Source organism: Microtus pennsylvanicus, chromosome 5 (genome assembly GCF_037038515.1).
Source record: "Microtus pennsylvanicus isolate mMicPen1 chromosome 5, mMicPen1.hap1, whole genome shotgun sequence".
Taxonomy (NCBI): domain Eukaryota; kingdom Metazoa; phylum Chordata; class Mammalia; order Rodentia; family Cricetidae; genus Microtus; species Microtus pennsylvanicus.
Genome location: NC_134583.1, coordinates 61,509,391 through 61,524,395, shown reverse-complemented (window position 1 = coordinate 61,524,395; position 15,005 = coordinate 61,509,391). Strand labels below are relative to the sequence as shown.

The window sequence follows — 15,005 nt, the reverse complement described above, 5'->3', positions numbered from 1 at the left end:
GTTGTAACTTTTGGAGTTGTTGGCCAGTAAGGTCCCTCCAAACATTAAAGGCTATTGCCAGCGCTATTGGCTACACTCCAGAACTTGGATGTAAGACCATAATTCTGAAGACACTGCACCCTTGAGTTAAAGAACACGAAAAAAGAATCAAGTTGGTTCTCATCTGGAAGCTTCATCCCTAACTGCCTAGCTTCTGTGGTGCTGAAAGACACTATTGGTTCTCTGGAGCAAGAAAAGTTATCACCACTCTCACCCAGCTCTGAACTTTGTAAGCTACAGTAATGACTGGAGTGGTAAGATAAGCCCACTGGTATAGTACAATACCATATACAATAATATAGGCAATACTATGTACAATAGTACCATAAATGTTATGGGAGTAACCAATGACTGATTTAAGTCTTTCACCAGAAGATGAAACCTATACCTATCATAATTATGAGGGCCAAGAACTCTGTGGTCAGGCAGATCATGGACACCCCCAGAGAGAACCTACTACTGTTATTCTGCTAAATGGACACAGTATTAAACTGACTACTAATGGCTTGTCATTATAAAAGATTGTTAATCCATCTCCCGATCTTCATCAGACAAGAATCTGACCCAAGTACACAGAATAAGAGCCTGCATCTGTATCTCTATCAGGGAGCATTGTGGAAGAGGGGACAGAAAGAGTGTAAGAACCAGAGGTGCTACACAACTGCAGGTAAACGGTGTCTTCAGAACACGACAGGGCATCCGCACAGATGAGCTCATAGTATTTATGACAACATGTGCAAGACCTGGGGAAGTGAACGTTAGGTCAAAGCCCAACCTGTGGGGAGATGAACACAAAGTCCCGTCCCATCCAACTAGGTGTTGGTAATTGATATGTCCTTTAGGAGTGTGGCCCATGGCTCACCGACCACATTCTAGTGGAAGACCACACACCCAAGCATATATGGGCAGCATAAACTACTCAATGAATTAAAAAAAAATTAAAAGAGGACCATGTTGAGTGACTAGAGGAGGGAAGGAATTGGTGGAGGAGGCAAATATGATCAGAAGGCATTGCACAAAATTCTCAAAGAAGTAATAAAAAGTTTTAAAGCAAAAAAAATAATATCTAGCAGCATGTGACTTTTAGACAAGTAAATTACTTAAATTGTATTCATTTAATTTTCTAATACAGTTTGAAAGTAACTAATCACTTGGGGTATCTGAATAGTTATATATTCTTACATTTAAAATGTATTCAGCATCTGTGGAGATCCTAACATCTACAAAATGTCATGCACTAAACAAAGATTAATTACTTTGTTATCCAAATTTACAATACGGAAATAACTACCACCAATAAGGGGAGTGGTTTGTAACAAACTGAACATTTATGTGTATGTTCCTACCAGACTCATATGCTAAATCCTAACAGCAAAGATGATGTTATTTAGAAATGGGAACGTTGAGCGGTGATGTAAGTGGGATTGCTACCTGTACATGAAGCCCCAGAGACAGCCAGCCTCTCCATCTCATCTGTCTGTCATGTGAGTACATGCAGACATTAGAGCCCCCGTGTGTCAGGAAAGAGACTTCCCAAGACACTGATCTGCTGGCACTTTCGTTTCAGACATTCCAGTCTCCTGAAAACCCATCAAAATTTCCTGCAGTTTGTAAGTCACATAGCCTATGGCCCTGGATGCTGTCTGGTGACATGCTTAGCTCTTGGGGCGGTGGAAACTAGTGTTCCTCTAAGTTAATAGCTTCTAAGAGGTTTTTATTTATTACCACAAGGTATCAGTTCAGATACGGACTGTCCCTGGAGGCTAACACCAGACCAAGATAAAGTAATTAGCTCCTGAACCTACAGACGTCTAGTCTCCCCTCGGTGCTGAAATCCCAGTGGTCTATCAGTCTCTGCAGACATAGACTTCTTCCTGAAGGTCTTGTTGCTGCTGCTGTTGTTGTTCACAGCCAGACACAGCTTCTTGTCAGGGATTTCATTCACTTGGGCAACCATCATCACTCTTCCTAGCTGAAATCAGGCGTGTAGGTTCAGATTCCCACCACTGAGCACAGCCTTGCATAGCTGGCAGAATTCTGGGGGGAGGCAGCTCTGAGGCAGGCCAAGAGCTGGAGCTCAGAGCCATAAAGGAGAGTCATTAAAGCTTTATTTAATCTTAAGTGCGCTGAGGATGAATCTGAGGGAGACTGTCAGTTACAGGAACTGTAATCTAAATTCAGGCACAGCAATCAAATCAGGGACCTTGTCAGCATGTGCAAGCCCACACGTGCACATGCACACCTGCACACACACGCACAGATGCGCGTGCACACACACGCACAATTATCCTCTGGAAAAATGATGCTCAGGTAAACTATTTAATATTTTGGAACACAACAAATATAACATGACCATAATATTACTAGAAAAATCTCTAGTACTGTTTTCAAATAATTATTTATTATTATTGTTGTGTGTATACATTACATGGCCATAACAGAAGTTAAAAATAAAATATATCCCAAGAAAATGGAAACCAAAAAGAGTACAGAAGTAGCTGTGTTAGTTAAAACAGACACGTACTTTTAATTTTAACTACTCAGGAGGCTGTGACCGGTGCTCATGGGCCCTGCATCATGTATCTTTTCTGAATACAGTGCTATGAAACTTTGATATAAATAACAGGAGGAAGTACTCGTGAAAATTCACAGACAAATGGAAATTAGACAGCACACTAAGGTATCAGTGAAGACATTTTTTTAAAAGCAATTACTGCTATCTTGGGACAAATGAAGACAGAAACAACATACCAAACTTATAAGATGCAGCAAAAATCTCTCTACCATGAAAGCTTAGAGGATTGAAATTTACACCCCAGACTCTCAAAAACAACCTGCCAACACACCAGGGAACTAGAAAAACACGAACAAAACTAACCGAGCACAAGGGTGAAGTGCAGGAGCCTTTGCACCCAAATCCTACACAGTCCAAACTTTTCTATTCTGTGAAGGGAAAATGTGCGGCTAGTTTGTTTCCTTCTCCTCTCCCTCCCTCCCTTCCTCTCTCCCTCCCTCCCTGCCGCCTCTCTCTCTTTTGAGACAGGACCTCACCCTGTAGATCTGGCTGATCTACAACTCAAGGGGCACTGAAGGAGCATCCTGCCTCTTTGCCTTTAACCTCCTGTGACCTTGCACCCTGAGCTGTGGTCCTGGCATTATCCTCATTCCTTAAATAACAAATTGAAGGGGATGGGGAGCAGCAGAAATAGAGAAACAGGGACAGACAGACAAAAAGAGAAAGATAAAGAGAAAGGAAAATTAAGCTCCCGGGCATCTGAAAGCAGTAGACACAAGGGAAGGCGGAAAGACTCACCACCAGGGCTCCAATTTAGCAACTTTAACCCCTAGCACCTTATCCACTGAAAAGCACCAGACCGCCTAGTTGGAGAGAATTGTCCTGCACCCAGTGCCTTAGCCAACCGTCCTGCAGGGCAGTGCTCTCCTTCCCAAGGATGCGACCTGGCGTCGTGCAAACCAATTAAAAGTACAGGTGGGGGGGGGTAGGGGGGGGAGACACGACCCAGAGTCACGTGCTAAGTACGGTGAACGGTCAAGGAGAGTCAGGAGCAGGGGGAGGAGACCAAGGCACGAACTGGAGAAGGAACAGGGGATGGGCTGTGAGTAGCGGGAACCAGGAAAACAGGACCATGGAGCATATGCCACGACCATATGTTTCTCCTACTCCCTAAATTCATCAACACAGGGGGAAACAGTATGTGAGGGGTGGTGGGGAGCTGTAGGCATACACAGTAGCTGGGGAGCCAGTAGGGGCGCTAGAGGAGAGAGCAAGCCAAGCTTGGAGTCCAAGCCCAAACCTCTGCTTGCTCCAAATCCTTCTCAGCATCACCTACTACTTACTCAGCCCACCACGCACCACCCTTTGCTTCCTTTCCAAAACGTGGGGTAGTCTATAATTCCAGCAGCATAGGGTTCCACTGACCCCCTCCCCCCCCCCCCACACTCTCCTTCCCTCACGTCCTTCTCTCTCTCTCCCGCGCTCCCCAGGACTGGATCAATTGCCACATTTCTCAGTCCTTTCCAGTTTAGCTTCATGTTAGAATCACAGGCTCTGTGTTCTGGCAAGCACCGCAAGTTCTCTATCCCTGATGTGTGTGATAGGAATTTATTATTAAGTCTTGGCGCCAGAAGAGCGGGAACAAACGTGACCTTACGCCTTGTCAACAGAGGGCGCTGTGGGAACACCGCAGAATAATTTTTTTTTTTTTTTGGCTCTGGCCTGGCACCTGCCCTTATTAGTGTGAACCTCGTTCCCTGGAGCTCACAGAGCCAGCCACAGCTGTCTGCTTCTCCGCGGGAACCTGCCCCTGTCAACAACCCAGACCCAAGAGCTGTTTTCACAGTTTAGGCAGCTCATGCACTCAGGAGTGTTGCTGCTTGAAAAATCTCTGCGACAGCTGTGGTCCAGAGCTCAGGACCTATCCTTGGATGTTTTCAGTCATTGGCGATATCCAGTCAGGGTTAGTAACTCTTTAAACTTTGTGCAAATTACAACGTGACATCTTCTCTCAAGGGAACAGTGACTGGCACACCTGAAACCTTCGTCAAACTTTTGAGCACCTGCCAATCTCAATGACAAAAATGAAGTAGCAAAACCTACCTTCTGATCCTGAGATGATTCGATGACACAGTCATGGAGCGTGGATAGTGGAAGACCCACTCGTGTTTTCTGTTGGGGAGGAAACCCAAAGAAAACTGTACTGTTGCTACAGCAATAAGACATAGGTTGGGTTCTCGAGGCCATTTTGTTGCTAGTTAGTTCTTGTTTGTTTGTTGTTTTTTTCAGAGAGAATCCACTAATTACATCTTATGCCTATGTGTGATTGGGCATTCGTATGATTTATCTTCCTACTTTTGCGAATCTGTGTGAGTCCTTGGTTTTAATTCTTTAGATAAGAGGCTGAGGACCTGGAAAACCCTGTCCTTCTTAATGATAGAATCACAAGTGTATGCAGCTCAAAACACACTATGTTTTCTTTCTCTTCTGGGACTTTGCATGTTCTTGGTGAAAAGACTCTTGATTTGACTTTGGGAAATTACTACTCGACTGGCCTTTTAATCTTTGGCATCAGCTGTGTGCTTCCATGAATATGTGTATGTTCTAGAAAAGATGACTTGTCTCAGGCCTTATACACAGACGCTTCTCCCATACACACCAGCTGCTAGAACACAGTGAGACTGCTCTTCACATTGCCCTATCTATTCCACCGTACTTTCCGGATGTTTCTGTTCTCAGAATACTCAAGACCTTGTCTCCACCCTGGTAAACGCTGCTCTTTCTTGTTTCTAGAAGGGAAAAGGGGGTATTTCAGCAACAGCTTTAAATCCATACATAATATATTCACAAGTGACTCATCTAAGTCTATAACGAAGGGGATAAATGTTCTCCAACAGGGAAATCTTTATTATGTGAATATATTTACACAAAATTATATATATATATACACACACACATGCCCCTGTCCAGACCCAAGTAGAGTTGAATAAAGACATCCTAATCGCTGGCTGTAACTGAATCTCAAGGCACCGCTTTTGCATGATCACTTTCTGGGTTATCTACGTTGGCAAAGGTCAGGAAGACTTGCTCCAGGGTGATCTGACTGATGGAATAGTCTTCTAAATTGTATTCCTCTTTTGCTTTCTCCAGAATGCCAAACACCTTCAGCAGCAACAGAAGACATGCAGTCACCATTGACAAGTTCCCTCTAGACCCCGACCCAGAGAAGTCCCTCCTTCTGCTCCCCAATGTCCCCTGGGCTCACACTAGAGGACAGAAGGACAGAAGGGTGAGAGGGGAAAGCTGGAGGAACAGGTAATTGAGAAACCAAGAGCAGGCGGGTCTCTGTCCAGTTCTCTCGATGGACAGAGACTAATCATGGGATTTAGGGGCAGAAATAAAAGGCAACTAAATTCTAAAGGTATTTGAAAAACAACATAAATGTGCTCCTGCCTCACAATGCTAGGCACGATTCCACTGCCTGGACCCCAGACTCCCCATCGTTAGTCCTTGCCTATCGTTAGTGCATACAAGTGCATGGTTTCAGGCGTCACCTTTCCCCAGCTGTTGTCCTTGCTGGGAATGTAGTAATTAAGGATCCCTTGATTCTCTTGCTTCAGCTCACTACCTAGGGCAGAAAAATAGGACAGGTGAGTGATCTTACCAATTTCATTTAAAACTGCCAAAATAATGTTACATCTACATAGTAGTATATACAGTGAAGAAGTCTAGACATAAGTGGATAGGATCAAGTGTTCAAAAGCATGAGCCTTATGGGGGACATTCTCATCCAAGCCATCAGAGCCAGCATGGCTACTGTTTTCAGAAGATTTATTACTGAGGAAACTGTATTGTCATGGAATACAAGGCAGTTATTGAGCATACATTGTTCAACTCACATGTCTAATGTTAGATACCGGTCCTCCTAAAATTAACTTGAGTCTTTACTGCTAAACCAATGCTGAGAATGTGGGCTGGGGCAAAGTCCTCCTGGTCATGCATCTTCCGATGGTGGCCTTGGAGGGAAGCAGGGATGACGTGGCCTCAATCTTCTTGTGATTATACAATCTTGCTGCCACGTAAAAGGAAATACCCAGACAGCATACAGGCCACCAAAGTCTGTTAGTTTGCTTTACAAGTGTGTAAGAATTCACTAGTACAATCAGAAGGAAAATAGTAGTATCCTGTATGAATTTTGAACACATACTTGTTTATATCTGAATTGTGTATTTGTAGAATAAATTGACTTGGATTTAAAAATTGAAAGTAACTCATATGTAGTTATAATGATGTGGGATTTTCTTTAATATCAGCCCTAAAGGATGCATTGCCACACAAATTTTTTTATTATATAATGTTTCAAACACAGAACTTAATTATTTGAAATCAACACACAGGAAGCCTCCCATTCAGGTCAAATAATAACAAAGCAGCTGCTCCCACATGACACCTTCCAGCCTCTGCCCCAATAAAACGTCTCCAGCGTCTTCAGTGTAATTGAGTAAAATAACCCATTATACGTTATTTTCTTTTGTTTTTATCTTAATGGTTTGATTTTGCCCATTTTTAGTCCTCATACTTGGTAGATAAGTCATCTACCCCCGATCTATATTTTAAGCCCAGTTGGGTAAAGTTTCTAATCCTTCTTTCATTGAACACTGTTTAAAAGGTTTATTCATGGCATTTCATATCATCATAGTTAACTCATTATCTTTTCTGCACCAGTCAGTATATTAATATCCTATACTTTACTTTCATTTGACTGCTGAGAGTTGTTTCTTGTATCAGAATGTTGCGATTATCTTTTTTTAAAAAAAAATAATCTAACCCTTAGCACAGGTGACTTAAATGTTTACAGTCTGTTTCTAGACATGGAATTTCTGGGTCACTGCCCTTTTCAGTATTTTTTTAAGTCAAATTTCAGCTTACATTTGAAGATACAGAGAACTGCAGAGACGCTGCCCCCACTATTTACAATGAGACTCTTTCTTGAATATGTGTGTTCTATGATAGGCAAACACTGAACAAATGATTAAGGCAGTATCTGTGGAGACAAGTGCCTACCGTGGAAGATGACAGGAGAATCTGTTTACATGGGAAGATACTGCAAACTGGCTGAACAAAATCAAACACTTAAATAAAAAATTAACTCCCAAGTGCCAAGTATTGGGTTAGTGAGAGAATATGGGGTTAGGGTTTTATATTGTTTGCATTCATTTAAAATTATCATATGTATTACTAAAACATTTATCAATTATATGCTATGTGATTAGACAGAGAACATTCATTTAGCCCAGTGGTTCTCAAGCCCCCCAATGCTGAGACCCTTTAATACAGCTCCTCATGTTGTGGTAACCCCCAACCATAAAATTATTTTCATTGCTACCTCATAACTGTAATTTTGCTATTGTTATGTGCTGTGGGAATTCCTTCAGCCAATAGTCTTTAATATATCAGTCCACTTGGGTGTGGTCTCTTATGATATAAATGCAGCCGTAAAGCTTGCCTGTGCTCGCTCTCTCTCCAGTGCTGGATTCAGTTCCGGTTCCCTGTTCAAGCAGAGGACTGTGATCTGTAAGTCTATCCCTGAATAGAGAACCCTTTATTATACTCAGTTCTGAGCTAGTGTAGAATTACTTATAACATCCATCTTTAGTTATGAGTCATAATATAAATATCTAATATACAGGATGTCTGATAAGCGATCATCAAAGGAGTCAGGACTCAGGTTGAGAACCACTGGTCTGGCCTCTTGTTTTCTGTTCAGAATAAGGAAGGTTCTCACTGTGTAGGCCAGGTTGGTCTTGAACTTTCAGTCCTCCTGCCTCAGCCTCCCTGGTGCTGGCATTCAATTTTAAATGTGTCCTACCGAATAAACCCAGCCCAATACTCACCATTAGTTCTTATGCAGATGTTTCTCCAACATTTTCAATTAATCTGAAAATTTTCACCTGCATATTCTTCAGAAAGAACTTATGGGAACAATAATGCCTGGATTTTTGTTTTTGAGACAGGGTTTCTCTGTAGTTTTGGAGCCTGAACTGGAACTAGTTTTGTAGACCAGGCTAGCCTCAAACTCACAGAGATATACCTGTCTCTGCTTCCCGGATGCTGGGATAACAGGCATGAACGACCACAGCCCGGTGCCTGTTTTTTTGTGACTCTGAATCCTTAAGATCATTTTGGGGTTAAAATTTTTTGTTTCCATTTTTCCTTCCCTGCATTTCTTAAATATATTTACAAGCTGTTGTTTTAAAACATTCTTGTCAAAGATTTGTGTAACATGGAGGGCCTGCTTGTTAGGGTTTCTGTCCTGCCCAGTACCCCACAGCTGGCAAGCTCCAAAGAAAATCACACAGAGAGTCTGCATTACTTATAAACTGATTGGCCCATTAGCTCAGGCTTCTTATTAGCTCTTGTAGCTTTTATTAACCCATTGTTCTTATCTATGTTAGCCACATGGCTCGGTACCTTTCTCAACAGGGCAGCTCACATGCTGCTTCTTCGGTGGTCTGGGCTGGAATGGGGGAAGAGCTTTTTCTTCCCAGAATACTCCTGTTCTCATCACCCTGCCTCTACTTCCTGTCTGGGTGACCTGCTTATACTTCCTGCCTGGCCAATCAGCATTTATTTAAAACATGATTGACGGGCTGGAGAGATGGCTCATTGGTTAAGAGCATTGCCTGCTCTTCCAAAGGTCCTGAGTTCAATTCCCAGCAACCACATGGTGGCTCACAACCATCTGTAATGAGGTCTGGTGCCCTCTTCTGGCCTGCAGGCATACACACACAGACAGAATATTGTCTACATAATAAATAAATATTTTAAAACATGATTGACAAAATAAAGACAATTCTCCCGCACCAGATTGGAGGATGGCTAAAGTGCTTGCTGCATAAGCATGGGGACCTAGGCTTGAATCCCAGAACCCACATAAAAGCCTAGGTGTGGTGGCATTCACTTCTAATTCCCTGTGTTGGAAAGGTAAAGACAGGTGAATCTCTGGGGCTCACTGGCCATCCAGCCCAGCCTACTTGGTCTTGGTGAGGTCTAAACCAGTAAGAGATTATGACATAGCAATAACAAAACACCGTGTCTGGGGAGATGGCTCAGTCAAGAAAGTGAGTGCTGCCCAAATATGGGGACCTGAGTTAATATCCCCAGCACCCGCATAAAGCTGGGAGTGCTAGCCTATGCTGTCACCCCAGTGCTAGCAGGGCAGAGACAGGTTATTCCTAGAGTCAGTTTTGTCAAATTGGGAAGCTTCATACTGAGTGAAAGGCACTGCCTCAAAAGACAGAGAGCAACTGAGGACCTCACTGACCCGAGGACTCCACCGACCTGTCCTTCACAGTCATATGTACATACACATACACTTGCATGTATAGGAGCACATACCCATATGACAAAAACATACACTACACACCTATGTAATATGGGTGGCTTGAATGGAAGGATATCTGAGGTTTTCTTCTGGATTCCTCATGCATACACACATGTGAACATACAGTGAGACACACACACATGCACACATGCTTGATCTATTCATTCTGCTTTTATTCTGCTTGTCACTGACTTACTTGGCTGTTGGTCTACAGAGTGAGCTATACTAAAGGGCAGTGATTTCATTAGAATATGCCTTGGTGCTTGACTTTCATGTTCGGTCTGTCTTCTTTGGCTTCAGGAACACGACTGACAAGTTTCAGTACTGCTTCTCTTCTGCTGACTTCACTCCCTTTGTGACCGGCTTCCCTGGCCTGTCCCTGCCTTACTTCACTTTCCCACACATCCATATATACATTAGTTTGTTTTTCCCTGCTGTTCTCTTCTGCAATATCCATTTCCTTTGCACACTACATGTTGTTTATTCTTTAGTTAAGTATTTACGAAACTTTGCTGAGAAAATCCTCTCCAAGGCTGTTGGCTGTCCTGTGGATCCTTCTATTGTTTCGTCAGCCAGTTTCTTTGTTCTTCTATTATGGTGTCTATCCCACTTGTGGCACGTTGTGAGGTAATGTCTTTCTGTTTATAGCACTGTGCTTCCATCATGCCAGGGTTTCTGCTTTTCACTAGCAGCGCTTTCTGCGGAGATCAACCACAACCTTGCCAATTCCTTGTGCCTGTGGGAGATGAATTGCCTTGTAGTTTAGGAATGTAGGAAGTGGGGTAGGGCAAAATGCTTGTAGCTTCACAGCAGAGAGCCTTCTAGGAGCTAATAACAGATGGCAGCAAGGGAGCCCTGCCACATGCTCTTCTGATCCTTCTAATCCAAGCCTGGCTAAGGCGCACTTTCCTCCAGAGCAGAGCTGTGCTTTCTTCTGCTTGGAAGAAGATGCTGCGGAGGACTGACTTCTATCCACTTTGAAGGCCCTGCCTTTTATATGGCCCTCTCAGAATGCGCTCCCCAGAGACAGCTCAAGGCATCACCTCAGATCCCAGCAAAGGCATGGCCGTTAGCTTCTAGGATTTATATTTTCTTACGGCTTATTTTTCTGTTTTATTTCTTTTATGTTTTTCCTTCCTGTTATTAATATGTTATCTTTGGGGCTAAGAGGGAAAATACTTTATTTTTGAGCCTATTATTTCATTAAAACATTTTGTTACAATTTTATAAGATTCTAGATTAATTTTATCCACAATGCTTTTCAGAGATAAAATCTATATTGAAGACAAGAATCATCCTATTTCTGACATTTTTTATAAAACAAATATATGGTTATTTAAATTTCCTTGAGTTTATATAAAACTTATATGCTAAAAGCATCCGCTTTCTTGTGGTAACCCCACAAGAAATGCTTACTCAACTGCCCTCTGGCTAAGGTTTATTTCTTATTTTTAAGGATAAATATCTACTCATACTTTACTCAAGAATCATATAGGGAAGGGCTTACACTCAAAGCCTTTCTCAAGCCCACATTCCCATAAGATATGTGTGTCCACATCCTTAGTGGGGGTTAGTATTTGGTGTTCCTCTGTCAAGTGCCACAATAAGCAGAAGAGCTAACAGCAAATCAACTTCTTGGACCACAAGGCACCACAGAAAATAAAACTTTGTTGAGTATTCAAAAATGTTTGCGAATGGGCACATAAGCAGATCTTTAACTCTCGGGACATATGCACCTGCATTCCCATACCATGTCATTATCACCACGGCCCAGGGCCACACGCCTACTCCCACAGCTGCCCTGCTGGCCTTCACTTACTTAGTGATCCCAGCTTCTCCTGTGTTATTTCCCATGGCTTCAGACTGTAAAATTCCAAATCCTCAGCTTAATCCTAGAGGGACTCCTGTTATTGTTTTGCTCAGCCCAATAAGGTGGAAATGAAGATAAAGTCCACAGGTGCGAGAATCCTTGATCAGAGAGTGAGGTGAGAAACCGGAAGCAAAAGTAGCATCTACGGTCTGCACTGCACCATGTGGCTAGCAGACCGGTTCTTGTTGGATTTAAGGTACCAAACGGAATTACTTTTTAAAAAATTTTTCTTATCAAATGAATACTTTATTAGAGTCATAACATTTATAAAATTTCTTGTCACCACTGAGTTATCAGATTTTTAAGAGCAACCAACATCAGAACAGAAATTCTTGAAAGAAAACATACTCATTTGCATTTCAAAACTATATCCTGGCTGAGACAGCAAATGGTCAGAGTTACAATTTTTTGTTTGTTTGTCTGTGTTTATTTTTTGAGCAGGGTTTCTCTATGCAGTAACCTTAGCTGTCCTGGAACTAGCTCTTGTAGACCAGGCTGGCCTCAAACTCACAAGAGGCCTGCATCTGCCTCCTGAGTGCTGGGATTAAAGGCGTGCGCCACCACCACCAGCAAGAGTTATAATTCTTAATACAAGACAAAAATACTTAATATTTTTCACAGATTATGTTATAGCCTGAATTTTTTATCTCTTTCAAAATGCATGCACTGAAGTCCCACCTCCCCAGGAGACTTTGGAGATAGGGCCTTTATGGAGGTAACTGAGTCTAAATGAGGTTTTAAGTGTGACATTGCTGATCCACTGGGACTGGTATCCTTTGGGGGAAAAAAAAAAGAAAAAACAAAACTTGACACCAGGGCACCAGGGAAACGCAAAAATACAGAAAACAGCCTATGAGAATAAAGTGGGAAGATGCTGTCTGCAGTGTAAGCCAGAGAGGTCTCAGAAGACACCAGCGCTGTTGGAGACTTGATCTTGGACTTTCAACCCCCAAAGCTGTGAGAAAATAAATGCTGGTTAAGCCACCCACTCTGTGGTATTGTGCTATGGGAGTCGGTCCGAGTAGACTGATATGGATCATATTTTAAAAAATTGGAATTGCTTAAAAACAAAACCCAAACCTTCAAACTTTAAATTCTATGACTTTGGGCTGGAGAGATGGCTCAGAGGTTAAGAGCATTGCCTTTTCTTCCAGAGGTCCTGAGTTCAATTCCCAGCAACCACATGGTGGCTCACAACCATCTGTAATGAGGTCTGGTGCCCTCTTCTGGCCTGCAGGCATACACACAGAGACAGAATATTGTATACATAATAAATAAATAAATATTTTTTAAAAATTCTATGACTTCTCGTTCACACACGAGACTGACAAATTCTTACCATTTTTTGAACACTTGCATAAACAGAAACAGCTACAGGCACAAACCTCTTCCAAAGAACTTATTATTAGGTGTCAGACATACAAAAGCCTCACAGGAAACCATGGTTAGAGACGGACAGCACGCAGATGGTCAGACAACAGACACGACTTACCCGGCAAAGTTAACCTGACCCAACTTACCTGGGAAAATCTGGGCAATAAATTCTTCAAAATCCTTTATTACGTCGTCACCAGTGTCAGTTTTGAACTTGACATTCATGATGTAAACATTGCCAAATTTGTTCTTGAGATGCTGAGGGCTCCCCAGGCACACGAACTTTCCCCGCACCATGATGGCCAGCCTGGTGCAGAGAGCTTCACACTCCTCCATACTAGAAAAGCAAGATGCCAGGGGACATACGGCAGAGCTATGTCATTTGAATGTTAGAGGACATTCAGATACCCAATGTTTTGTGAGCCTCTTGAAGAGATAATTCTCGTTTGCCAGTTATTAGGGCCATAGGGAATGGAGGTATTTTAAAATTCAGAACAGGAGAGGACCAGCTCTTCAAATGGAACAGCTCATAAATATCTTCCCCTTACATATTCAAACATTTCTTAGGATTAAATGCTAAGAAGCTCACATACTCAGGCAAGTTTTCTATACACTATTCCTGGCCCCAGGCATTTCCTCCTCACAGCCATAGAATTCTGCCCTCGCCCACTGTGAGCCACACCTGTGAGAGGTTATGATGATGACCTTGCCACTCTCTCGCGTCTTTATCACTGTGTTCCAGAGCATGCGCCGGGCTAACGGGTCCATGCCAGTGGACGGCTCATCTAGGAAGACGACGGACGACTTCCCCATTATGGCGACAGCAGTGCTCAGCCTGCGTTTGCTTCCTCCACTTCAGAGTCAGGGAGGGAGGGAAAGAGAAGTGGAAGTACAGATAGCTTTATAGTACAATAATTTAGTAGGTAACATCGAATTAGCACTTGGACTTTAGTTACAGGGAAGAAAAACGCTGATTACACGTGACTGTACTGGGACATGAGACCAAACCCAACTGTACACAGAAATTTGCTTTCATCTGCAATGCAGAATGATGACTTTTGCTTGTTCCATTTATTTTTTAGCTATATTATCAGTTAAATTCTGATTCTTATTCTTGTAGTTCCTTGGGATTTTCTAACATATGAGCTACATGGCAGTCAGCCAGAGCAGCACAGAGAACCTCATCCTTGCCCTTTATGAGGAGACAAAGAGCCACAGCAAGGCAGGAAGAGAAACACTCATTTGTCTAGTTCACTGGCTAGAATTCAAATTGGACCAGGCCTGAGAATTTATCATTAAAAAAAAAAGAAAAGAAAACGGTGTGATGCTCCTAGGGTCTGCTTCATTGCAGAAGAACACTTGAGTACTCCAGCCCTTGCCTGCCTGTTACGGAGCTTGTTTAGACAGGTGGCAATCCATCCCACAGCTGTCAGATCCCAAACATGGGAGATGTCAGAATACGGCCGCAACGGGAGCAGCAGCATGTGATCTCACCTCAAGGTGTAAATAAACTTCTCGGCTTGTGGTTGCAGGTACAGCATTTCCAACAAGTTGTCCACATAGGGTCTAATACTGTTCTCTGGAAGCCCCCACACCCTGGCATACATTGTCAAGATCTCCCGAGGGGTCATGAAATCCAGCAAAGCATCAAACTGTGGACAATAGCCAATTTTTGACCTTACCTAAAATAAGAGAACATTGATAGAGATAAGACAACTACCTCACTGGGCATCACACAGTGAATATGAATACCACTGGAAAAAAAAAACCTCAAAGTTTTCTGACCTATGGCCTGGGAACAAATTGATGCCCTTCTAGCAAAG

General features: G+C 42.7%; 1 protein-coding gene across 1 annotated transcript in view; it reads right to left on the bottom strand.

The window, feature by feature from the left end:
- Window positions 1-5,509: 5,509 nt before the first annotated feature.
- LOC142849640 (phospholipid-transporting ATPase ABCA3-like) overlaps window positions 5,510-15,005 on the bottom strand; it is a 100,349-nt gene continuing 90,853 nt past the window's right edge. Inside the window, exons 27-31 of the mRNA XM_075972070.1 lie at window positions 14,677-14,864; window positions 13,865-14,035; window positions 13,329-13,519; window positions 6,109-6,182; window positions 5,510-5,716 (exon numbers count right to left, since the gene is read on the bottom strand). Coding sequence (XP_075828185.1) covers window positions 5,576-5,716; window positions 6,109-6,182; window positions 13,329-13,519; window positions 13,865-14,035; window positions 14,677-14,864 — 765 coding nt within the window. The 3' untranslated portion in view covers window positions 5,510-5,575. The remainder of the gene's footprint in view (window positions 5,717-6,108; window positions 6,183-13,328; window positions 13,520-13,864; window positions 14,036-14,676; window positions 14,865-15,005) is intronic.